The sequence below is a fragment of the Choloepus didactylus genome, chromosome 7 (assembly GCF_015220235.1).
Source record: "Choloepus didactylus isolate mChoDid1 chromosome 7, mChoDid1.pri, whole genome shotgun sequence".
NCBI classification, from domain to species: Eukaryota; Metazoa; Chordata; class Mammalia; order Pilosa; family Megalonychidae; genus Choloepus; species Choloepus didactylus.
The window spans coordinates 118,567,121-118,590,079 of NC_051313.1; the positions used below are offsets into that span (position 1 = coordinate 118,567,121).

General features: G+C 57.3%; 1 protein-coding gene across 7 annotated transcripts in view; it reads left to right on the forward strand.

Moving 5' to 3' along the window:
• Nucleotides 1–22,959, forward strand: part of COL11A2 (collagen type XI alpha 2 chain) — a 28,846-nt gene that overhangs the window by 2,481 nt on the left and 3,406 nt on the right. The window contains exons 2-62 of one of the 7 annotated variants that reach the window (XM_037843481.1): nucleotides 437–586; nucleotides 721–931; nucleotides 1,391–1,553; nucleotides 3,060–3,251; nucleotides 4,191–4,268; nucleotides 4,930–4,992; nucleotides 5,662–5,841; nucleotides 7,991–8,050; nucleotides 8,161–8,202; nucleotides 8,467–8,529; nucleotides 8,847–8,921; nucleotides 9,404–9,490; nucleotides 9,741–9,797; nucleotides 9,956–10,009; nucleotides 10,102–10,155; nucleotides 10,265–10,318; nucleotides 10,506–10,559; nucleotides 10,759–10,812; nucleotides 10,889–10,933; nucleotides 11,061–11,114; nucleotides 11,574–11,618; nucleotides 11,805–11,858; nucleotides 12,059–12,103; nucleotides 12,236–12,289; nucleotides 12,532–12,576; nucleotides 12,793–12,846; nucleotides 12,978–13,022; nucleotides 13,217–13,270; nucleotides 13,548–13,655; nucleotides 14,586–14,639; nucleotides 14,911–14,964; nucleotides 15,097–15,141; nucleotides 15,227–15,280; nucleotides 15,408–15,452; nucleotides 15,600–15,653; nucleotides 15,747–15,800; nucleotides 16,023–16,076; nucleotides 16,547–16,654; nucleotides 16,757–16,846; nucleotides 17,024–17,077; nucleotides 17,291–17,398; nucleotides 17,557–17,664; nucleotides 17,790–17,843; nucleotides 17,932–17,985; nucleotides 18,177–18,284; nucleotides 18,446–18,499; nucleotides 18,744–18,797; nucleotides 19,038–19,091; nucleotides 19,242–19,295; nucleotides 19,601–19,708; nucleotides 20,082–20,135; nucleotides 20,319–20,372; nucleotides 20,494–20,547; nucleotides 21,057–21,110; nucleotides 21,358–21,465; nucleotides 21,600–21,653; nucleotides 21,818–21,871; nucleotides 22,105–22,212; nucleotides 22,378–22,431; nucleotides 22,695–22,730; nucleotides 22,879–22,932. In XM_037843481.1, the coding sequence (XP_037699409.1) occupies nucleotides 437–586; nucleotides 721–931; nucleotides 1,391–1,553; nucleotides 3,060–3,251; nucleotides 4,191–4,268; nucleotides 4,930–4,992; nucleotides 5,662–5,841; nucleotides 7,991–8,050; nucleotides 8,161–8,202; nucleotides 8,467–8,529; nucleotides 8,847–8,921; nucleotides 9,404–9,490; nucleotides 9,741–9,797; nucleotides 9,956–10,009; nucleotides 10,102–10,155; nucleotides 10,265–10,318; nucleotides 10,506–10,559; nucleotides 10,759–10,812; nucleotides 10,889–10,933; nucleotides 11,061–11,114; nucleotides 11,574–11,618; nucleotides 11,805–11,858; nucleotides 12,059–12,103; nucleotides 12,236–12,289; nucleotides 12,532–12,576; nucleotides 12,793–12,846; nucleotides 12,978–13,022; nucleotides 13,217–13,270; nucleotides 13,548–13,655; nucleotides 14,586–14,639; nucleotides 14,911–14,964; nucleotides 15,097–15,141; nucleotides 15,227–15,280; nucleotides 15,408–15,452; nucleotides 15,600–15,653; nucleotides 15,747–15,800; nucleotides 16,023–16,076; nucleotides 16,547–16,654; nucleotides 16,757–16,846; nucleotides 17,024–17,077; nucleotides 17,291–17,398; nucleotides 17,557–17,664; nucleotides 17,790–17,843; nucleotides 17,932–17,985; nucleotides 18,177–18,284; nucleotides 18,446–18,499; nucleotides 18,744–18,797; nucleotides 19,038–19,091; nucleotides 19,242–19,295; nucleotides 19,601–19,708; nucleotides 20,082–20,135; nucleotides 20,319–20,372; nucleotides 20,494–20,547; nucleotides 21,057–21,110; nucleotides 21,358–21,465; nucleotides 21,600–21,653; nucleotides 21,818–21,871; nucleotides 22,105–22,212; nucleotides 22,378–22,431; nucleotides 22,695–22,730; nucleotides 22,879–22,932 (4,400 nt within the window). Of the gene's footprint in view, nucleotides 1–436; nucleotides 587–720; nucleotides 932–1,390; nucleotides 1,554–3,059; nucleotides 3,252–4,190; nucleotides 4,269–4,929; nucleotides 4,993–5,661; nucleotides 5,842–6,702; nucleotides 7,081–7,990; nucleotides 8,051–8,160; nucleotides 8,203–8,466; nucleotides 8,530–8,846; nucleotides 8,922–9,403; nucleotides 9,491–9,740; nucleotides 9,798–9,955; nucleotides 10,010–10,101; nucleotides 10,156–10,264; nucleotides 10,319–10,505; nucleotides 10,560–10,758; nucleotides 10,813–10,888; nucleotides 10,934–11,060; nucleotides 11,115–11,573; nucleotides 11,619–11,804; nucleotides 11,859–12,058; nucleotides 12,104–12,235; nucleotides 12,290–12,531; nucleotides 12,577–12,792; nucleotides 12,847–12,977; nucleotides 13,023–13,216; nucleotides 13,271–13,547; nucleotides 13,656–14,585; nucleotides 14,640–14,910; nucleotides 14,965–15,096; nucleotides 15,142–15,226; nucleotides 15,281–15,407; nucleotides 15,453–15,599; nucleotides 15,654–15,746; nucleotides 15,801–16,022; nucleotides 16,077–16,546; nucleotides 16,655–16,756; nucleotides 16,847–17,023; nucleotides 17,078–17,290; nucleotides 17,399–17,556; nucleotides 17,665–17,789; nucleotides 17,844–17,931; nucleotides 17,986–18,176; nucleotides 18,285–18,445; nucleotides 18,500–18,743; nucleotides 18,798–19,037; nucleotides 19,092–19,241; nucleotides 19,296–19,600; nucleotides 19,709–20,081; nucleotides 20,136–20,318; nucleotides 20,373–20,493; nucleotides 20,548–21,056; nucleotides 21,111–21,357; nucleotides 21,466–21,599; nucleotides 21,654–21,817; nucleotides 21,872–22,104; nucleotides 22,213–22,377; nucleotides 22,432–22,694; nucleotides 22,731–22,878; nucleotides 22,933–22,959 lie in introns of those variants that run through there. The other 6 variants (XM_037843484.1, XM_037843482.1, XM_037843485.1 and 3 more) reach the window with 6 other exon arrangements.

Below are 22,959 nucleotides of genomic sequence, written 5' to 3' on the forward strand. Positions count from 1 at the left end.
GGACAGATGCCAGAGACCCAGAGACTGAGAGATATGGAAAGGGAGGGAGAAGAGGGAGAGAGACAGGGAAAGAAAAAGATGGACAGAATGCGAGGGAAATGGAAGAATCTAGATGGAAGAGATAGGGAGACAGAAAGACCAACAGATACAGAGCCAAAGAGAATAACAGAGACAGAGTGAGAGAGAGAAGGGGAGAGGGATGGAAGTTAGGAGAGATATTAAAAGACAGTAGAGAGAGATTGATTCATAGACTAAAAGAAGGATACAGTAAGAGGCAGAGATGCTGAGCAGGAACGAGCATGGAGTACCAAGCCAGCACTGTCCTCATTCAGATACCAGTGTTTCCTGTCCATTCAGGCCCCAGCCCCAAATGACTCCCAGTCTAATGCCCTCCTGAGGGTGCACCTCTTCCCCTCACTTTCCTGGACTCTCCCAGGTGCAGCCCCCGTGGATGTTCTCCAGGCCCTGAGGTTCCCCTCCCTTCCTGATGGCGTTCGGAGGGCGAGAGGCATCTGTCCAGCTGATGCAGCCTACCGAGTGTCCCGACCCGCCCAGCTCAGCGCACCCACCCGCCAGCTCTTCCCAGGTATGGGTGCCATGGTGTGGTGGGGAGAGCCAGGGAAGCTCATAGGTTGGGGTCTGGGATCAGACACCAGAAGGGAAAGAGCTTTTGGCTCTCTTTGCCTGTCCCGCCACCTGCATGTCTCTCTCGGGTACCAGGAGGCTTTCCTAAAGATTTCTCTCTGCTGACTGTGGTCCGGACCCGCCCTGGCCTCCAGGCTCCCCTCCTGACTCTCTACAGTGCTCAGGGTGTCCGACAGCTAGTCCTGGAGCTTGGCCGACCAGTCCGCTTCCTGTATGAGGACCAGACTGGACGGCCTGAACCCCCGGCTCAGCCGGTCTTCCGAGGCCTCAGTCTAGCAGATGGCAAGTAAGTCAGTTTGCTCCTCTGGTCTGCCTGGGCCACACTTTCTGGAGCTCCTCTCTGGCCACTGCCCAGAACCCCCACTTCCTAAACTGGGAAATCCTGCTGACCCTTTTGGCTGCACTTCACCTACCCACTGCCCAAACTCAAGTGGATTCTAACCCAGAGTTTGGGCTTTCGAGTTCAAATCCTTGCTCTGCATATAATACTAGCTTGTACCTTGGGCAAGTTACTTAAAATTTTTTGAGTCTTAGTTTCATAGCAGTAAAAAAAGGATAATAGAAAAGTGAGAATCAAATGAGAAAATGATTGCATGGTGCTTGGTGCATTGTAAGCATCAGTAAATGGTAGCTGTTAAGATTACTACTATCTTTATCATTGGCTTCAACCCTTCAATCAAGTGTTCCTCTGACCCTGTAGACTTTTCCCTTCAGTCAGTCATTTGAACCTCTCCCCTATGACAAGGTGGCACCATGTGGCAGTGGCTGTGAAAGGCCAGTCTGTCACCCTCATTGTTGACTGCAAGAAGCGTGTCACTCGGCCCCTCCTCCGAAGTGCTCGTCCAGTGTTGGACATCCATGGAGTGATAATCTTTGGTGCCCGTATCCTGGATGAAGAAGTCTTTGAGGTAACGAGGTAACGGGAGCAGAGAAAGGAGTGATTTCTGATATCTTGTGTCTGCTTTCCTTCTGGCCCCAGCACCCCATCTTCCCATTCCCTAGCCATTCGTTTCTCCTCTCGTGAACTTATATTTCCATTTCCTATCTCCAGTGCCAGTTTTCTCTGTAGGAGAGGTAGGTACCCACTTATATGGGCTTATGTCCATAGCCACTTATTCTGTTACTCAGTCTTTACCAATCCACCCATCCACCCATCCTCTAACCCATCTATTTATTCACCTCCCCATCCATTTGCCCACTCACCTACCAACCCACCTATGCACACATACATGCATCTACCATACACTCATCCATCCATCCACCCACTCACCCTTTACCACTCACTCACCTACTCATGCATTCAGGCTTGTATCCATCCTTCCCCTGCTCAAAGACTCCCTCCTTCAAAACACCCATCCATCCATCTATCTACAATCCATCCATCCATCCAGTCATCCATCCATCCATCCAGTCATCCATCCACCCATCCATCCACCCACGTACCATCTACTTACCTATCTTTCAACACACTCAACTACTCTCTCCTTCAGTCTACCCAGCCACCTTCTCCTCCACCATCCACCCAATTATCCACTCATATTGTCACTTATATTCATCTGTTTATTCATCAGTCTGCCCCCATTTACCTTGCATCTCCAATCTGTAATTCAACGATCCATCCATCCATTCATTCACCACCCATCAACCTTCTCACTCAACCATGTATTTGAGCTCCCATTCATCATCCACTCTCTGACTCATCCATCCATCCATTCATCCTTCCACCCAGTCAGTCAATGTTTTCTGAATATCTGATGGCAAAGGGCACACAAAAGAATATAAGGTCTTTGTCATACCAAGGAGTTCCCATTTTGTCTCTAGAGATGAGGCAAAATCCCTAAATTACAGTATAGGTGTGCTAAGAACCATATGTGGGCACAAACAAATGACTTTGGAATTGAGAGCAGGTTCCCCCTCACTCATTTCCAGAGGTCCTGAGAATTTTCATCTTTACAGGCATTGGCAGGTCACGGCTGTGAAGGCTGGGCCACTGTCTCCAGAGGGCACCTGTGAAATGGCCCATGCATTACCACTAGGGGCAGGGAGTAGGCAAAGTGTGCACTTAGGGGTCAAAGGCTTGAGTTCTATTCCTGGGTCTGCCACTGTGAGTGACCTTAGGCCAGTAATTGTCTCTTTGAGCATCTCTGAATGAAAGGCATTTGAGGAATTGGCATAAAGATCCTTGACATACTGGCTTTCCCAGCTGTTGTGAAGGTCCATTTAGATTATGGATGAAAAGAATCTTTGAAACCTGAAAAGGGCTGTGCACATGGGAGGCCTGATAATGACCTTCTCCCATTAGATAGCTTTACCTTGGAATGGCCTTCTGGTTATTGCCCCAGACTATTCCCTTTGTCTCTCTCTGAAACGTATCTGCCTCCCTCTATCTGTGTTCCTCCCTCATGTCCCTACAGGGTGATGTCCAGGAACTCATCATTGTTCCAGGGGTCCAAGCTGCCTATGAATCCTGTGAACGGAAGGAGCTGGAGTGTGAGGGGACTCAGAGGGAGAGACCTCAGAACCAGCAGTCCCACAGAGTCCAGAGATCTCCACAACAGCAATCATCAAGACTCCATAGGCCACAAAACCAGGAACCCCAGAGACAGGTGAGGGAGATGGGAGAGCCCCCAGCCACAGCCCACCCCAGGCAGGGAAGACACCCAGACATCTTCCCCAGGGGAATTTCCCCAAAAGTTCTAGAGACCCCCTTTTTGGGCTCCCATTCTCCCCTTCCGAATCTGCCTTCCCCAGCCATACCATCCTCCAGTTTCCCTCCTCCCCAGTCCTCATTCATTCACCTTTCTATTTTCATTTAAAAATAAAGAGTCATTTGAAGAAATCGTAGCCGGGAGCTGTGTCTCCTGTTTGTGTCTCCTCCTCTGCCAGTCTTCCCGGGACTGTGTCCTTGGCTTTCCCATCCCTTCTTGAATTAAGAGATTGGCAGAAAATGGGGGGTGGGGTGGGGGGGGTGGGAGCACGACACGTAGGGAAGGAGGATGGCAGAGCAGAGTAGGGGAGAGACGGAAACAGGGAGACGAAGTTGAGATGATAAGACTGAGGAGGAGAAAGGAAGGGAAGACAGGAATAGGAGACAGAGGGAATCCTAAAGGGGTGGTAGGTCTGCAGAAGTGTGGGGGTAGGAAATCCAATCTTGCCCCTTGAACATGGAGGTGCAGGGTTAGAGGCTGTGGTGGTGGTGGAGGGGGCAGGGAAGGAAGACTCTGGTTTGGGTGGGGTCTGGATGGTTAGGGTGCCAGATACGATCTGGGGTCAGTGTTCTGAGGATGGGAGGGTCAATCTCTTAATCATGTCTGCTTTTGTCCCACATGCGGGACCCATCCTCCCTTTCCTACATTTCCCCCATCTTTTCCCTGACCTCATACCTCTTCTTTTATCCCCAACTCCCTATTTTCCAACTCCATGGTTCTCCTGTTTCCCAATTCCCACACCATTTCCTCATCTCCCTCTCCCTACTTTCTCTCCTGACCCTGCAATTACCCCATCCGCTTCCTACCTATTCCCACTGCTCCCTTCCCTAACCCCAGCCCACTGAGTCTCTCTACTATGACTACGAGCCCCCCTATTACGATGTGATGACTACCGGGACAACCTCTGATTACCAGGTAAACCTGAGGGGCCCCTGCACTTCTCCCCTCCTTCTCAGGACCCCTTGCAAACATCTCCTGTGACACCTTCCACCCCTCCCCAACCTGTGGGTGAGCCCCAATAGGTTTAGAAAAGGGGCCTACTTACTCACTGGCCCCTCCCATGTCTCTCTGCTGCAGAGGCCTCGAAGCCCCAGCCACAGGGGTCTCCCTTCCCCCAGGGGGCGCCGGACCCCTCCCCAAAAGTCTACCCCACCTGCCAAGAGGTCAGCGGCCCGGCAGGCGTCCCCTTCAGCAGGCCAGAGGCCCTCTCGAACTGGGGGCTCCAGCCCAGCAAGGGGCCAGCCTCTCCCCTCCCGACGCCCAGCTCGGCAGGCAGCTCCCCCTGCTGCCCGGGCCCCCCCCAGGACCAGAGGCAGCGGTTACCGGCAGGTAGAGCTGGGGCATCCAGATCTCTGCCCCCAAGCCCCTATGATCTTGGAGATTCACTCTCCTCAGACTGTCCCCTCCGAAGGGGCTGCAAGATCTGAGATTTCCCCCATCCCCCAGCACGGACAGACATTGCCCTCAGGGGGACAGGTGCTGCTTTGCCTTCCCTCAGGCTAACATTCTCTCTCCTCCTTCCCCTTCTGCCCCCCTCCCCCTGCCACTCTGCCCCTTCCCTTCCCCTTGGGGTTAGGACCCCACCCTAGGTGAAGAGGAAGGAATCTTGGAGTCAAGCCCCTTGCCACCCCCTGAGGAGGTAACTCCATCCCCTCCTGTCACCCCAGCTGGGGGCAATGGGTGTCTGTGACCTACTCCCCTTGCCCATGTCATCGTGATGGATCTACCCCTCCTCTGGCCGGAGGGTTCTTTGTGATATACATTTATGGTCTTCTGTCTTCCGGTCATTCCAGACCTATCGGTTTGCTTGCCTCTCTAAGTACAGTCATTTTCCCTCATGTCCAGTCTCCTTCCATTGATCTTTGTTTCCAGAGTAATCACCTTTCCATATTGGTGTCAAACCATCTTACTTTCTGTGTCATATTTCAGTATCCAGGAGCCATTTTCTCTAATGCTGTCACTTTCTCTGTTCTCTCAGTCGCTCCATCCGTCTCTTCAGTCATTCCCTGAACTCCTTTGTCCATCATTGTGTCCATGGACTGTCCAGTCCGTGTCCAGCCCTCCGGCCACCCTTCTTGCCATCCACCATCTCTTCCCATCCAGTCCCTTTGCTGGACATTCCTCCCCATTTTGAGCCTTTGATGGCCACCCTGTCCCCTTTCTACGCAACCACTCCCTTGTTTCTCCAGTACCAATTACTTCCAGAATCCTTTGGGCTAGAAGTTGTTGCACCCTGGGGTCCAGGGAAAAACCTCCTCTCAGCCCTAATGCCCCCATCTGCCTCCTCTCCCTCCCCACCCCCGGGAAGGAGCGGACAGATCTCCAGGTCCCCCCAACAGCCGACAGGTTCCGGGCAGAGGAATACGGGGAGGGTGGCACAGACCCCCCAGCAGGGCCCTACGATTACACCTATGGCTATGGGGACGATTATCGTGAGGAGACCGAACTTGGCCCTGCGCTTTCTGCGGAGACAGCCCACTCGGGAGCCGTAAGTGAAGGGAGCTCCTCTTCCATTTTTGACCGCCAGTGGGAGCTGCAGGAATCGCTTCCTGTTGTTTTTGATCATTATTGGCTGAGTTACTTCCTCTTGGTGTCGTGCCATCTTCTGTTCACATCAAGTGTATATGTTGCCTGAGAAGATTAGTTTCTGCCTTCCTTTGCTATATGTCTTACCTTGTGACTCCCTGTGGATCCTTCCGCAAGGGCAACTGGGATTTTTTTTTTTTTTTTTATCTTATGGCCACTTCCTGTCTTTCTGGGTACTTTTTGTCTCAATCAAGCTGTATTTCATATAGCTTTTGGTCAATAAGCCCCTGCCTTGTGTCCATTTTAAGTCTGTCTCCATTGTTCCTTCTTGTTCAAAACTGTTTCTTGTCCATGTTGCTGCCAAACGATCTAATTTCCAATGCCATACTTTCAAACCTGGAGGCCACTTCCTCTCTGTCCCTCCTGCCTTCTCCTGCTATGGCATCCATTTTAGTGACTGTGTCATATTGAACTGAAGTAAACACTTATTTGTGTTTGGCTCTAGTTTTTCATGATTCTCGTGATAATTTCCTTTGAGAATAAGCTACTTTCTGTGTGTCTCAGGTCATCCAAATCCTAAGTTTCCGTTGGGGGCCTAGATATTTCCCATGACCCCTTCCTGTGTTTCCTAGCCTTGATGTTTGTGTTTTCTGAAAGAATTTCCTTTCATTGTCATAATTCTCTTTCCAGGAGTTGCTTTCTATCTGTGTTGTGAATCTGTTTCTCTCTTGGTCCTGGGAGCCATGTTGCTGTTGAAGGTCCACGTCCTGGATCCTCTTTCTTGGGTGCTTCCTGTCTGTCCAGCCACTTCCTGTTTGTCCAGTGCATCTTCTAAACCATCTTGGCCATGTTTAGTTTTTCTTGGCTATGGCATCATTCTTGCTTCCAAGTGTTTGTCCCTTTGTTTTGCCTCCTTTAATCGTTTGCTATGTCCTCAAGCACTCCCTGTCAGTTGGGGCATTTCTTGTCTATAGCGCTTCCTCTTTTGCCTGCCTTGCAGTTTTGGCTGCCTCCCCTACCCTGCTTCCTCAGCCCACAGCTCTCTTCTCTAATATTGCCACCCACTGACCTTCTGCTGCCTTTCCCTTATGCTGCTTTCTGGAAATTTGGGGTTGATCTGGGATTTGGGAGAGTTTGGAAACTGATCATTGCTGTTTGTCAGGGTGGAGGTGGAGGGGGACAGTCTCAAGGTCTTGGTTGGGTGAGTAGGGTGGGGTGTCCTCCGTTCTCCCTGTTCTTACCTTGGTTCTGGCCTTAGAGTTAGGGTCGGGCATCTGAGTGGGAAGTGTGGAGGGGGGGAGTTGGTGGGCTTAGAGTATAAGTGAGGGCCAGAGGAAGAGTTTAGAGTTCTGGCCGGGGGAAGAACTGGAGGGATTTGAAGAGGTCTGCTCTCGGGGTTGAGTGAATGATCCCAAGAGCTGTGTTTTTACTCCCCCAAACAGTGATGAGGCCTGGGTTCAGGATATTAGTGACTGTCCTCTGAATCTACCTAGAGTCTGGATAGTTAACACTGGGGAGTTTTTAACTTGTGCACCCCTTGAAATTCTAAGTAAAATTTTGTGCATAGGGCATACAATTTTTCTCTTCTGGAGAAAGGCCCCATATCTTTTGTCAGAATCTCATAGGGGTCCATTGACCCTCTCCCCACCCCCACCAATAAAAATCTATCCACAACCTCAGGGAGATTCATATTTGGGGGGTTGGGGTAAGGGTGAGGAAGTTGATAGTTTCTTAAAGTTTAAGGATTCCTGGGTCTGAGGGAGTTTAGCAACAAGCGTGGGGTTCTGTAGAAGAGTGTTTGGGAAGGTTGGAGGTTTGGAATTGTAGGAAGGGGCTGGAGACCTTCCTGAGAGGGGCTCTAAGGGAGTGGAGGAGGTTGTGTTTGCTTAGATGGGGCTAGAAAGGTGAGCTCACTGGGAAGTGGGTGGGGTAGGGTAGGTGCTGAGGTCTCCTTGGCAGGACTGGGTCTTGGGGAGGGCCGGGGATTTGGAGGCTGGGCCAGGGAGGTCTCAAGAAGATCTGGGAATGAAGGTGGGAGTTGGGATGGGGAGAGTCCTGGTGCCCTGGCTGCTCACAGGCCCCGCTGGGGGTTACATGTGTGTCTCCCTCAGGCTGCCCGTGGACCCCGGGGGCTGAAGGGAGAGAAGGGGGAGCCTGCAGTGCTGGAACCTGTAAGTCACACTGGTTACAGAGCTGAGGGCAATGGAGGAGAGAGGGAATCAGGGGTGGGGCTGGGGGTGCTAGCCCTATAACCTCTTACTTTTAACCCTTAACTCCACAGGGTATGCTAGTGGAGGGGCCGCCTGGCCCAGAAGGCCCTGCGGTGAGTCCAGCTGTGACCTTTTAGCCTCCATTTTCTTCCCATGCTCATCTATGAGCTCATCTATAGATGAACTCCCTACACGCTCCTCTGTGCCTTCCCCACAGATGCCCAGGCCTCCTTTTCAGAACTCCAGAGCATCCTTCCAATGGAAACTCCTTAGATTTCCAGACCTGTTCTGTAGAAATCACCCCTCATCCATGTACCCCTTTTCTGTCTGCTCTCCCTGCTCACCTACATCTAATCCCCTCTTCTTTTGTTCCTCAGGGATTGACTGGTCCCCCTGGCATCCAGGGGAACCCAGGCCCAGTTGGAGACCCCGGTGAGAGGGTAAGGGAATGTCCTGAGTGCAAGAGTTGCAGAGGAGCCTCTAGTACCCAACAGGGGGCCCATGCTCAGTAATCCATCCTTAGCTGACTGACTAATAAATGAGGAGGCTGTTACATTCCTCAGCACTCAGAAAGGAGAGTAGACACTGGTTGGGAGAGGAACGGTCTGGTGTCTCATCCTCATTTTTCTCAATGGTGGGAGGGTGTTCAGGAAAGATCCAGAGACTTCTCTGTTGAGAAGGGTTTTAAAAAGATGCCAATGCCCTAATGTCCTCCTCTGACTGTCACTCTATTCTTCTCATTCTCTCCCCCCTCCAGGGCCCCCCTGGTCGAGCAGGTCTCCCTGGATCAGATGGGGCCCCTGGCCCTCCTGGCACATCCCTCATGCTCCCAGTGAGTTGTTCTCTAGGCTTTGGGAAGGGATGGTGATAGGTGTGGGTGGCCAAGGGAGTTGTGTTGTATCACCAAGAACCCAGAAAGTCGGGAAAGCTAAGGAGGAGTCTATAAAGACCATCAATCCAAAGGGACTGGTCTTTGGGGTGGGAGGTTTGGGGCCTCATTACATGACCTAGAACCAAACATGGATCTTCCAGTACCAAATTTGGATTACCCAGAACCAGGCAGAAGATCTTATATTTCAGGGTGGTTTAGAACCAAAGGCTAGAGAGTGGGGGAGGAGTGATGGAGTTGAATTTATGAAAACCTCTAAGTCATTACCTGGAACCCATGGGAGATATTGGAGGAGGGCAGGAGGGAAGTCCCAGAACCTGGGGATGGGACAGAAATGCTGGATGAAGCCTCTGATGGGGAGACACGAGGACTTCCTAGAAGAGAACCTGAACCTTTTCTCCTTTTCCCCATCCTCCCAACCCAAGTTCCGGTTTGGCAGTGGTGGGGGTGAAAAGGGCCCCGTGGTGGCAGCCCAGGAGGCTCAGGCCCAGGCAATCCTGCAGCAGGCTCGGGTGAGTGGGGCTGGAGGGGACCTAGGTTGAGGGAGGGGCAGTGGTGGGGAAGGGGCGACTCTAGGAGGGGGCTGGACGGGTAGGTCAGAGTGAATGTAGTTCAGGGGAGGGCCTGGGTTGGTCTGGAGCTAAGCAGGGAGTTTGGGAAGATTAGAGTTAGGAGTGGATGAGTGAATTAGGAAGGTGTAATGCAGTTGGGAGTTCTCCAGTTGTCTCCTCCTCAGCTCTGCTGTCTCCTCTGCTCCCTTAGCTGGCGCTCCGTGGACCCCCCGGCCCCATGGGATACACGGGCCGTCCTGGACCCTTGGTGAGTGAGTAGGGTATTGGGGTAGAGGATCTTTTCTTGTGTGTGTGGATGTGTGAACATTTCTGTAAAGGGGCCAGACTGAAGGTAGTTTTGCTTCTTTGGGGAAGAAATCACTGTTGGGTGTGTCCTCCAACATAGCCAACTTTTCCCTCTCACAGGGGCAACCTGGGAGCCCTGGTCTGAAAGGAGAATCTGGAGACCTAGGACCTCAGGTGACCACTGCCCTCACAATCCAATCCTCAAACCCAGTGTTTCGCCCAGTGTCTATGACCCTTAACCCAGTGCTTGTCTCTCCCTTCTCCAGGGCCCCAGAGGACCCCAGGGCCTCTCAGGCCCTCCTGGCAAGGCTGGGCGAAGAGTGAGTGGCCCAGTGGGTGGGGGGTGGGATGGGAAGTGGGTGCGAGATGGGGTATGGAGCATGGGGCACTGTGCTCTTGTTTGCTCTGATACTTCCCTTGCACCTCCAGGGTCGAGCAGGTGCTGATGGAGCCCGAGGGATGCCTGGAGAACCTGGAGTGAAGGTAACAGAGCTTGGATCCCTCTCTGACGCGTGTAGCTCCCACCCCTGCCTGGGCTCATTCATTTTCTGTGGATGACCTGGTTCCCCAGGTTCCCCCATGATGCAGCCCTTCCCCACTCATGACATGATAGGAGAGGGGTGAGGGTAGAAAAGGGGCTGGGCCCTCACTCTGCCCCTCTTCTCCACAGGGCGACCGAGGTTTTGATGGACTCCCAGGGCTGCCTGGGGAGAAGGGACACAGGGTGAGTATACAGGGGTAGGGTATTTTGGGTAGAGCGGAGATATTCAGCTGGAAATGAGGGAGTGTCTTAAGTCAAGGAAAGGAGGCTGGGAGTCCAATAGGAACTCAATGAATGTAATCAGTTGGCTAATTGAAGAGGGTCAGTGTCTGCCTGTGTTGGGGGCTCTGAGGCCCCTCTTACCTGTTCCCCCATTTTTCAGGGTGAGACTGGTGCCCAGGGCCTTTCTGGGCCCCCTGGCGAGGATGGAGAGCGGGTGAGTATTGTGGTAGGCAGGGGCTCTGTGCGGGAGAGGTCTGAAGGATTGTCTGCTTTATCATGTCCTCTTCTAGGGAGACGATGGGGAGATTGGGCCTCGGGGGCTGCCTGGAGAGTCGGTGAGTGTCCAGGAAGTCAGGTTGGGGAGGGGGTTCTCTGGGGAGGCCAAGAGAGGGGTGTGGGCATGGAAGGGACACTTTCTCTCTCACCCATGCCTGCCTTCTCCTCCCCTCACCTGGAATACAGGGACCTCGAGGTCTCCTTGGCCCCAAAGGCCCACCTGGTATTCCTGGACCCCCAGTAAGTGACTGTCCCTGATCTCTGACCCTGCCTACCCCCTGACCTCTCCAACTTTCCACCCTTCCTAACTGCTCCCCCTCCCTGTGAGCTCCCCCATCCCCACCAGTCTCCTGGTCCCCCCTGCCCCACTTCAGCCTTCACCCCCAGATGCCCTTGGAGAGCCATGTGGTGCAGTGTACCAAGGGCTCTGAGTGTAGCCAAAACAAAACAAAACAAAACAACAAAAACAAAAAAAACCTCAAGAAAAACAAAACAAACCCCACAAACCCACAGATGTAGACCCACGCCCTGTGGATCTGGGCTGGCTATGTTTGCTTAGGTTTGGGATGGATTGGAGGTCTGGCTGATAGGTGCCCACTGTGTCCGCCCTCTGGAATGGCCGGGCCCCTCAGGAACCACAGGCCTCTCCAGGGCCTGCGCCCCATCTCCCAGCCTGCTCACGCCCCTCTTGTGTTTCAGGGAGTCCGAGGCATGGATGGTCCCCATGGCCCCAAAGGGAGCTTGGTGAGTGGTGAACATGGGAGAGCCCACCCCAATCCTTAGACCCCTGGGTCTCTTTGCCACCATTTTGATCCCCTCTCTGCTTCCCAGTCTTGCTCTCTTGGCCTTCCCTGCTGGGCCTGAGCTCTCGGCCCTTAGCTTGTTCTGTCACCACCTTCTTCTGACCCCGACCTGGTTATCTGTTTCTAGGGACCCCAGGGAGAGCCAGGACCTCCTGGGCAACAGGGCACTCCTGGAACCCAGGTAGGTGGCTCTGCCCATCCCTCCCCAGCTTCAGTGACCTCCCCACAGTTTCCACAATGATCAGACCCTGGATGGGGACAGGGAATTAAGAGGCTCAGGCCCTCGATGTTCATGCTCTGAACTGAAGCGGGGAGGCTGGCTGGAGGAGAGAGTGGCCCATCCCCGTGGGCCCCCCGTGACTTCTCTCTCCCTGTGCGTAGGGTCTCCCCGGGCCCCAGGGTGCCATCGGCCCTCATGGAGAGAAGGTAAGTGACTCAGCGATGTCGGGGTAGGGGGTGTGCTGAGAGTGGGGGCTGTTGGAACTTGAGTGTGTGTGTCTGGGACTTGAGCTGTGATCAGACCTGGCCCCTCTGGTGACCCTCCTGGTCTTCCTGCAGGGTCCTCAAGGGAAACCAGGGCTCCCTGGCATGCCTGGCTCAGATGGACCCCCGGTGAGTGAGCTCCCACCTCTGATTCCAATTCCCTTGACCCTTCACCCCAGGGAGTGACCTCTGAGCTCCCCTGTGGCTGTCAGTACAGTGGTCCCTCACACTGGGAGGTCACTGGTGGCACCTGCCCATGGTCAGTCCCTTCATTAGGTCACAGGGGCCCCTCTGGGTTGGAGGAAGTGTAGGAAGGGCTGCAGAGAGGGGGCCAGGGGCCAGTGGCCACATTCTCCATCTCCTACCCCCAGGGTCACCCTGGCAAGGAAGGTCCCCCTGGAACCAAAGGAAACCAGGTGAGATCTTGCACACCTCCTTACACCTCCTGAAGGCCTCCAGTCCTTGGGATTTCCTTATTGTCCTTCATGTGGTCTGACGATATTCTCCAGCCCTGTGGCCTATGACCCTTTCCAGACTCCGGTGTTGCTGTCACTTGCATTTCTCCTGCCCCCCGAGGCCCCCACAGCGACACCCTGGGACCCCTGTATGAACTCCTCTCTTTCTTCTTCCAGGGTCCGTCCGGCCCCCAGGGTCCCCTGGGATACCCAGGACCTCGTGGCGTCAAGGTAAGTGCCCATCCAGGCTGGGGAGATGGAAGCCTGCAGTCAGGGGAGCGAGCGGGGGTCTGCGGAGTTCAGTGCCTTGCACCCCACCTCCATCTCCTCACCTCTCTCTCTCTGCCCCCCTTGAATTCTAGGGTGTGGATGGAATTCGGGGTCTGACGGGCCATAAGGGTGAAAAGGTGAGTGATATGCCCCCAGCTTCCCAGCACCTCAAGCCCTGCCCTGCCCCAGCCTTTCCGACCTCCCTCCCTCCAGCCTGCCCCCCACCTCCAGCTCCTGACTCCCCTCTCCCACCCCTGTTCCCTGAAACCTTCCATTTTAACCCCCAAGCCCTCCATCATCTGTGGCGTCCTCTCACCCCCAACTTTCTCAGGGAGAGGATGGCTTTCCCGGGTTCAAAGGTGACATGGGCGTGAAAGGTGACAGGGTGAGTAGAAACCCCACGCGGGGCCCCCAGGTCCATGCCCCAGTGACCCTCCACATAGGACTCCCCAGTCACGCCCTTGACCCCCTGACTCCCCGACTCCCTGAATCCAGTGCTCTGCGCCCTTTAGAGGGGTCCGGGTCACACCCACCCTCCAATTACAGCTCTCCCTGCCCCTGTGGGGCCCCCCAACCTCCCCACCAACCCCACTCAGCCTCTCCTCTAGGGCCCACCCCCCACCTCCAGTCCCCGACACTCCCTCTCCCACCCTCTCACCCAGGGCGAGGTTGGGGTCCCCGGTTCCAGGGGAGAGGATGGTCCCGAGGGGCCGAAAGGACGCACTGGACCCACCGGAGACCCTGGCCCCCCGGGGCTCATGGGCGAGAAGGTGATGGGGGATGCGGGACCATGCCTGGGCTTGCTAGGGATGAGGGGGTGCGGGGTCAGGATGGGCGTGGGGGTGCCAGCAGCCGGAGTCAGCAAGTCAGTGGGAGATGACCGCACATTTATTTTGTTCCTCTTGGTGTATAGAGCACCTCCTGGGCACTAAGGGGTAGAAGGGGGTGAATAAGAAGTCAAGGAAAAGTCCATCATGAAGAGTTTACAACAGATGGTGGAGACAAGGCATAGAGCATAGGATGAGTGGCTCCAGTGCAAGACAGAGTGAAAATGAGTTCCCAGAGGGAAGGAGTTAAGGAGGAGGTGAGGGCTGAGATCTCCAGACTGAGCCCTCGCTGAGTCGCTGCCCGCCTGGTCATGACCGTCCCATGAGGCAGGGGCGCCATTGGCTCCTGTTTTGCAGATTAAGAGCTGGAGGCACAGGGAGGTTGAGATGCTTGTTAATCTAGCAGCCAGTGAGGGGCAGAGCCAGGGCGGGAGCCTGGCTGCAGAGTCCTGGCTCCCAGCCATGGCTGCCTAGCAGGACTGGCCTTGCAGCAGAAGGAGGGAGCTGGGGTGGTGCCCAGCATGGTATGGAGCCCTGGAGGAGACGGGCCTGTGGGGAGCCGGAGTGTGTGATGGGGAAGACGGCAGCTGCGCCTGGGAGGAAGGCAGCAGCTAGACCACAGCGGGCACTGCAGGACTCCATGAAGCCGCAGACTTTGGTCTCCTGACGGGGGAGTTAAAATTCGAGCATTAGAACTGGAGAGATTACAAAGGCCAGGCTGGTGGGGCTGGAAGAGGACGAGCCAGGGGCTGGGGTTTGGTGGGGAGTCTGTTGCTGCGTGGGGGATGGCTCCCATCTCTGAGGGCCGGGGTCTCCAGGGTGGAGTGTATCTGTGGCCCCTCCCCCTCCTAATTGCTCCCCATCTCTTTCCAGGGCAAGCTGGGCGTTCCTGGCCTGCCTGGCTACCCCGGACGCCAGGGTCCCAAGGTGAGGTGATGTCCCATTTGTGCCCCCTCCTCCTACTCTGTTCCCTGACCCCTGATTCAAGGAAGCCCAGACTGAAGGAGCAGTGGGAACCCAGAGAGCATAGTCCAACCCATTCTACAGATGAGGAAACAGGCCCAGAGCACAGCAGGGGGTTGTCTGAGGTCACCCATCACTGGCAGAGCCCAGGTCTCCCACACTGCTGCCTCCATGGCCTCTCCTGTCCCTGCCCCATCCTGACTTCTCAAAATTTCCCCTTTCCCACCCTCTTCAGGGGTCCCTAGGATTTCCTGGATTTCCTGGAGCCAGTGGAGAGAAGGGAGCCCGGGTAAGCTGGTGGGGCGTGGAGGGTGGGAGGGAGAGGAAGGGGGTGGGAGGGCTGGGTGGGGCGGGGCTTGGAGAGGGCTCTATGGGGGGCCATCCTGTGGGTGATGTGCTCTGTCTGCTTCATTCCCACCAGGGCCTGTCGGGGAAATCAGGACCTCGGGGAGAACGGGGCCCCACGGTGAGTGCAGAGTCAGATGGACATGTGGCTCAAGATGCAAGGTGGGTACATGGGTTTTTTGACTGTCCGCGTCCTCTCTCTCTAGGGTCCACGGGGTCAGCGAGGACCCCGAGGCGCCACTGGGAAGTCTGGAGCTAAGGTTAGAGGTCCTCGGCCTCCATCCTCCCGCTGCCTACGTATTCCTCAGTTCCCCTCAACCTCTCTGGCCTTGGCCTGGCTAGAAAGCAGTTTCTCCTACCTCCTGACTCTGTCCTCTTCCCCAACAGGGAACATCGGGCGGTGATGGCCCCCACGGGCCCCCTGGAGAGAGGGTGAGTGTGGCTTGGGGCCTCCCTGCTCCCCTGTGCTGTCCAGGGAGCCTGAGTGGAGCCAGCCCCTCCTTACTGCAGGGAGGAAACTGTTCCCCTGCCCAGTACCCGCTCCCCTATCCTCCTGACTCAGTCCATCTCTGTCTCTAGGGTCTTCCTGGACCTCAAGGCCCCAGTGGATTTCCTGGTCCCAAAGGACCCCCGGTAAGTTGACTTCTGACTCACCTGGTTCTGTGACCCTTTATTCCCCAACCCCCTTCCCATCCTCGATTTACCTGACATCTGAACCCCTTCCAGGGCCCCCCTGGGAAGGACGGGCTGCCAGGGCACCCGGGCCAGAGAGGAGAAGTGGTAAGTGGTGCCCCTGACCCTAAGTTCCCTAGACCCTCAAACCCCAGAACCCTATGGAAGGCCCACCAAGGAGGTTCTCCTGCAGAGTGGAGAGCTCCCAGGCAGCTCAGACCCATGGCCAAGGACGTGGCAGTGGCCTTGCTCCTTCCTCTGGAACCTGGGGATCTGTCCTACAATGTCCGCTGCCTGCTCTGACCTCTCGCTGCTCTCTTCCTCTCTCAGGGTTTCCAAGGGAAGACTGGCCCCCCTGGCCCCCCAGGGGTGGTGGGACCACAGGTATGTTTGCCCCCTAGAGAGAACGGACCCCAGACCCTGGAGCTAGTCTGCTCCTCTACCTCCGTTTCCCCAACATGCACCCCTGCCCCTGCCCTGCCTGACCTGGATCCCTGGGGCTGGAGTAAGTGGTGGGGGCTGGAATTCAGGGCAGCGGTCCTGAACCTCAGTCTGTTTTCGGGGTCAACTCTCATCTCCTCCTGGAGAAGAGGCAGTTCCCTACCAGGGACACAAGGTGGCGCAGTCACCCACTTGGGGGAAGAAAACCAGCAGCGTCCAGCAGCCCCCAGAGCTCCCCAGGAATTTCCTGGCAGCGCTGGGGCAGGGACCAAGGGGCTCTAGAGGGGTGTGTGTGTGTGTGTGTGTGTTTGTGTGTGTGTGTGGAGAGAGGCTGTGGGTATTTTAGGATGGCCAGGGTTGGCTCTTTGGGCAGACAGTGGGTGGAAGGGTCTGAGATTGAGGTTTCTTTCCAGGGAGCCGCGGGAGAGACGGGGCCCATGGGGGAGAGAGGCCACCCAGGACCGCCAGGCCCCCCTGGAGAGCAGGGACTACCTGGGACAGCCGGAAAGGAAGGAACAAAGGTCAGCAAGGGGCTGGGGTTGGGGTCTGAAGGGAATGGGGTGGAGATCTCTCTGTCCAGTTTGGAGCATGGCTGTGGTTCATCCTCTCTCCTTTCCTTCCAGGGAGACCCCGGCCCCCCGGGGGCCCCAGGGAAGGATGGTCCTGCTGGTCTGAGGGGCTTCCCGGGAGAGAGGGGCCTCCCGGGCACTGCTGTGAGTGTGACCCCAAATACCGTGACGAGTCCCCACACACCCCAATACCTCTCAGCATCACCCCCAGTCCCGTCGCTGAGCCTGTGTCTCTCCCTGACCCTCATCTTCCCTGCATGTCTCCTGGACCCCCATTCCTTTGATGGCTCACCTTCCCCCCTCAAAATCTCTGCTTCTCAGGGTGGACCTGGTTTGAAGGGGAATGAAGGTCCGGCTGGCCCCCCTGGCCCTGCAGTGAGTCTGGGGTCCCTGGGAGGGGGGCAGTGGCGGGACCCAGGAAAGGGGGCAGGTGAGGAAAGGTGTGGAGAAGCTTCTAGAGCTGGGCAGGGACCATGGGACTGGGCAGAGGGGGCCGAGTGTCAGCCAGAAGGCATCTGGTTAGGGGCTCTCTGGTGTGGGTGGACTGGGGTCTCCTCCCTGGGTGTCTGACTCCATCGCCCCTCTCAGGGCTCCCCTGGGGAGCGAGGTGCAGCAGGATCGGGGGGACCCATTGGCCCCCCAGGGCGTCCAGGACCGCAGGGTCCCCCTGGAGCAGCAGGAGAGAAAGGTGTCCCGGTGAGTGGGGGGTGGACCCTGGGAGGGAGTTGGGGGGTGTCTGTGAGTCGAGGGGTGATGGGGGGCCATGGAGGGTTGCGTAATGGAGGGTTTCCTGTGTGGGTGTTTGGGGGTGGGGGTCGCCTCCAGGCCGTGACTCCTTTTCACATGCCCTGCAGGGTGAGAAGGGCCCCATCGGTCCCACTGGCCGCGATGGGGTCCAGGGTCCTGTGGGGCTTCCTGGTCCTGCCGGGCCCCCAGGTGTGGCCGGAGAGGATGGAGACAAGGTGAGGGAGCCCACAGACCCCGGGCTCAAGCTTCTTTCCAGGTGGGAGCGCTGATCTGGGCACGACCCCTGAGCCCTCTCTCGTTATTCTCCTTTCCCCCACATCTTGTCTGTTTCTCCTCCCAGGGTGAGGTGGGAGACCCTGGACAGAAGGGCACCAAAGGGAACAAGGGTGAACATGTGAGTGTCCATGACCTTTGACCTCTGACCTCCCTGCCGCCTGGTCTTTCTCCTTGTCTTGGTGTCTCTGACTCTCTTCCTCCCCCAGGGCCCTCCCGGACCCCCTGGACCCATTGGTCCTGTGGGGCAGCCTGGAGCAGCGGTGAGTGCCTGATGACCCCCCCCCCCTCCCCGAGGCCCTGGCAGCCTCTGGACAGCCCTCGGTTCCCCTCTGCCCTCGGGGCTGGGGCTGGGGGTTGGGGGCTCGGGGCTGGTGCCAGCTCTGTGTGGGGCTTGTGGAGAGAAGAGATCTGACCCACGACCCATCCCTGTGTCCTTGTCCCTGCCCCCCAGGGAGCAGATGGGGAGCCCGGAGCTCGGGGACCCCAGGGACACTTTGGAGCCAAAGGTGACGAAGGAACGAGAGGATTCAATGGGCCCCCAGGACCTATTGGCCTCCAGGTGAGTTGGGGGTGGGGACAGGGGCTGGGGGGGGTCAGGGTGGGGCTGATGTCTGCCCGGGACCCCTTGGGCCGCCAGAGGGGAGGGAGCAGTGGAGCCCGCCACCTCGGGCCGTGCTTCTGCGGGCTGGTCACCAGGTCCGGTGTTGTGTCCCTGCCTAGGGCTTGCCAGGCCCCTTGGGGGAGAAGGGAGAAACAGGAGACGTGGGCCCCATGGTGAGTGAGACCCCGCTGATGGTGCGTGACCCCTCCCAACCCCGGCCCCACCTGCTAATCACCCTCTCCTGCGCATCCAGCACCCCCAACACCCTGCTTTCTCTGAAACTCCTGGCTGCTCCCCTCCCCATCTCTTTTCTGCCAAGGACCTCTGCTTCTCCTGACCACCCTCCACCCTCTGGCCCTGCCCACCCCCTCTTTTCTCAATTCCCTTCCCCATCCCGGGGTATCTCTTTCTCCCTAGGGACCACCTGGCCCCCCAGGACCTCGAGGCCCAGCTGGACCCAATGGAGCTGATGTGAGTCCTCCCAGCCCCTTGCCCCTTCAGGTCATTGTGGCCAAACCCCTGTCTCCCTTTCCCCAGGCTGTAAACTCCAGTCTCATCTCAGGGGCCAAGGAGGTCACTGATGCCTGGGAAGACCCCACTGTCTCACTGCCTTCTTTGCTGTTGTGGCCTTGGGGCCCTCACCAGGCCCCCATCCCCTGGAATGGCACCCCTCACCCCAAGTAGTGACCCCTACTTCTGTTCCCCCTCCAGGGTCCACAAGGTCCCCCAGGAGGTGTTGGGAACCTGGGTCCCCCTGGAGAGAAGGTAACTGGGAAAGGGGTGAATGGACAGGTCTGAGGGGAGGAGAAGGAGGTGAACTCCTGTCAATTTTTGTTGGGGGTGCAGGATAGAATGAAGTGTGGGGGGATTTTGGGGCTTTGGGGGAAGGAGGTTTTGAGACCAATTTCCTTGCAGGGGGAGCCAGGAGAGTCAGGATCTCCAGGGGTCCAAGGGGAGCCAGGTGGCAAGGTGAGTGATAGCTGGGAGGGACCCTCCCAACCCCCTTCATCTCCCTCAGCCCCATCTCTGCATTTCTGGTGAGCCTCTCTGAGCTGGAACTTCTCCCAGCTCAGGGTCTCTGCAAAGCCCGATCTGTGAGACTGAGTGGGCTCTGCCACCCTTTCCTTGATGGGAAGAGGGGCCAGGGGTCTTCCCATGGGCCTGACTTTCTGTATCCTTCCCACTGCCACTGACAGGGACTGGGTGGGGGAGGCTGGAGGGGTCTTGGGAACAAGATCCTGGTGGGAGCATCTGTGTCCTAACTCATCCCCCAGGGTCCACGTGGGGAGCGCGGGGAGAAAGGAGAGTCGGGGCAGCCAGGAGAAGCGGGACCACCAGGACCTAAAGGCCCCACAGGCGACGATGGCCCTAAAGGGAACCCTGTGAGTTTGGGGAGGATAAGAGGAGGGCCCTGTGAATGGGAGACCTGAGAATATGGGAGTGGAGCGTACAAGGGGTCCAAGACTGGGGGGATGCCTGGGAACGAGGCTGTAGGAATGAGATCTCCCAGGAGGGATATATGAGGTCTAGGATCCAAAGACAGAGATAAAGGAGAGAAGCCCCCTAGTTAGGCCTCTGAAAGTATTGGAGGGTGTGCAGTGAATGGGGTAGGGGACGGGAGGGGGTGCATGGAACCCTTTTCCTCGGGTGGGCACTGCCTGTAGGAGGAAGAGTGTGACGTGCCCATAGTGTCTGTGTTAGCTGTGGGGGGGGAGTTTGAGGGTTGTTCCTGACCTCTGTTTTCCCCTGGATTAGGGTCCTGTTGGTTTTCCTGGTGACCCTGGCCCCCCTGGAGAAGGTGGTCCTCGGGTGAGTATCCCCCAGAGAAGGGAAGGGGCTCTTAGCGAGACTCTCTGCCTGGCTGACTGGGACTTGGGCATGGGAAGCTGTGGGTACGGCAGGGAAGGCAGAGGAATGGGAGAATCGGGGTAGTTTTGGGGGTGATGTCAGCTGGGTCACAGGACCCCCTCTGACCTTGCTTCCTCCTTGCAGGGTCAGGATGGTGCTAAGGGTGACTGTGGAGAGGATGGTGAGCCAGGACAGCCTGTGAGTGACCAGTGACCCTTCCCCCCAGATCTTCAGACTGTACCCCTCTTTTAGGCCCACTCCTGAAGGGTCCCTTGGCTGGAGGCTACAGACTCACGCACCCCTATTCCTCCCTCCCTAGGGATCCCCTGGTCCCACTGGGGAGAATGGACCTCCTGGACCACTTGGCAAGCGGGTGAGTGAGGGGAGGTGGTCACCTGGGAACTTGAGGGGCAGTCTTGGGGCAGGGAGCGGGAGGGTGGGGCCAGGGCAGGTGAGATGGGTGGGGTAGATGCTCGAGGCTGGTGTCTGGGTGGTCCTTGGGGTGGAGCACTGGTGCATGCACATGTGTATTTATTGGTGTATATTGGGTATATTTGTTCCTGGGTTTTGGAATGTATGTTCTTGCCAGGGCTGGTGTTTACCGACCAATCAGAATGGACACTGGAGGGGGGAGCTGCCAGGGCTTTCTGGAGGGGCCTCTGCTGTGTCAGGGACTAACCCTTTAGTTGCTAGGGCTGGAGGGGTGTGGGCAAGAGGCATCTTAATACCTGGAAGCTGTGCCTGTTCTTACTGCCTGGGGATTGCCTCTCTGCAACTGTGCCTGTGTATGATCCGGTGTGTGTCCCGGGGAAAGGAAGGGGAAGGAGTTGAACCCAGCTGCCCAGGGCCTCATCTTCTCTTCCCTCCTTCCTCCATCTGCAGGGTCCTGCGGGCACGCCTGGTCCTGAGGGGCGGCAAGGAGAGAAGGGAGCCAAGGTGAGGAGAGGCCGCCCCTTCCTGGGCACTGCTCCTCAGAGCCTCTGTCTCCAGATGCCAACCCAAAGTCCATCTGCCCTTATCAAGCCCCTTTGGGGCCCAGGGTTCTCCCATACTTGTTCTTGCCTCAGGGGCTCTTGGGGTTTTGGGCCCTTCTGCCTGCCTCACCCCTTCCACCTTGTGCCCCCACACACCTACCTGCAGCCCGCTCCCTTCCCGCTAGGACACATCCTTGTGTGTGTTTCAGGGGGATCCTGGTGCTGTGGGCGCCCCGGGAAAGACAGGCCCCGTGGGTCCTGCAGGCCCAGCAGGAAAACCTGGCCCTGATGGTCTGAGGGGGCTCCCAGGCTCAGTGGTGAGTCTGGAGTCAGGGCATGGGCTGGGGGTGGGAGGGGGGAAGGAGCAGGGGAGGAGTGGGGAATGGGGAGAAGTGGGGAGAGCCTGGTGGGGACACACCTCCTGATCCCTGGGGGCCCCTTGAATCTGCAGGGTCAGCAAGGCCGCCCTGGAGCCACAGGCCAGGCGGGGCCTCCAGGTCCTTTGGTGAGTGATTCTAGGTTGGGAGGGGTCAGTTGGGGGGTCGGGTTGAGAGTGGGGGCGCCCTGGGGCAGCAGGCAGCGGGCTGAAGCCCTGGAGGAAGTGGAAACAGTGGGGTGAGAATTGGTCCCACCTTTACCTGGAGAGAGTTACCTCCTGTCTCCCCACAGGGACCCCCAGGACTTCCTGGCCTCAGGGGCGATGCTGGAGCCAAGGGAGAGAAGGTGAGGGACAGCAACATGGGGCCAGGGGTATCTGTCCCCTCGGCCCAAGGGTTTTCCCCCACCTGCTGCAGGCATCCAGTGCCAAGTCCTCGGGGTCCTTGCTCAGTGGGGGCTACTCCAGCCCCTCCTCTTCCCTCAGCCCCTGTGCCTTGTCTCTCTTGGAGTCTTCTTGCCTCTGACCCTGTGAGTCTCCTTCTCCCCCTGCACCACCTGACCACCTGTCCCTTCTCCAGGGTCACCCAGGTCTCATTGGACTGATTGGGCCTCCTGGGGAGCAGGGAGAGAAGGGTGATCGGGGACTTCCTGGCCCCCAGGGCTCCCCCGGACAGAAGGGAGAGACGGTGAGTGGAGGGGGTGGGCCTGGAAGGGCTGGAAGATGAGGTGGGGATGCGTGTTGGGGTGGGGAAGGGGTAGGGGTGGAGACTCGGCTGTAGGGTGAGGGGAGAGACTTTCAGGAGAGGGTCGGGCAGGACGACCCAGTTGAACCAGGCCCCTCCCCTTCCTAGGGGATCCCAGGAGCATCTGGCCCCATTGGTCCTGGAGGGCCCCCTGGCCTCCCCGTGAGTACCCCATCTGTTCCTCCAGTAAATCCCCTACACTTCTCTGCTCCCCTCTCCATAATCACCCCACGCCTCCCGTGGCAACCGCCAGCTTAAGGAGTGCAGCCCTCAGGACTCCCACGTGTCCTCTGCCTCCCAGCCCCCACCCAGCACCCCCTGTGGTAACCCAAGGGTGACCCAGGGACTCACGACCCTGCTCTCCATTCCCTGTGGTCCGTCCTTACCCTGTGGTGACCGCCTCTTTCTTGTTCCTCATTTCCCAGGGACCTGCTGGCCCCAAAGGCACCAAAGGAGCCACAGTGAGTGACCCTGGCTGGCTCTGACCTCTGACCTTTGCCCCCCCCCCCCCCCGCTGCCTAGGGCAAATGTCCTCCCCCTGGTGGAGTCCCTGAGTGACCCTCCCGTGACCTCTGGACCCACCTCTGAGCTCATTTACTTCTTTGACAGGGCCCAGCTGGACCCAAGGGAGAGAAGGGTGTCCAGGGCCCTCCAGGACACCCGGTGAGCTACTTCAGGCCTGCTTCTCCA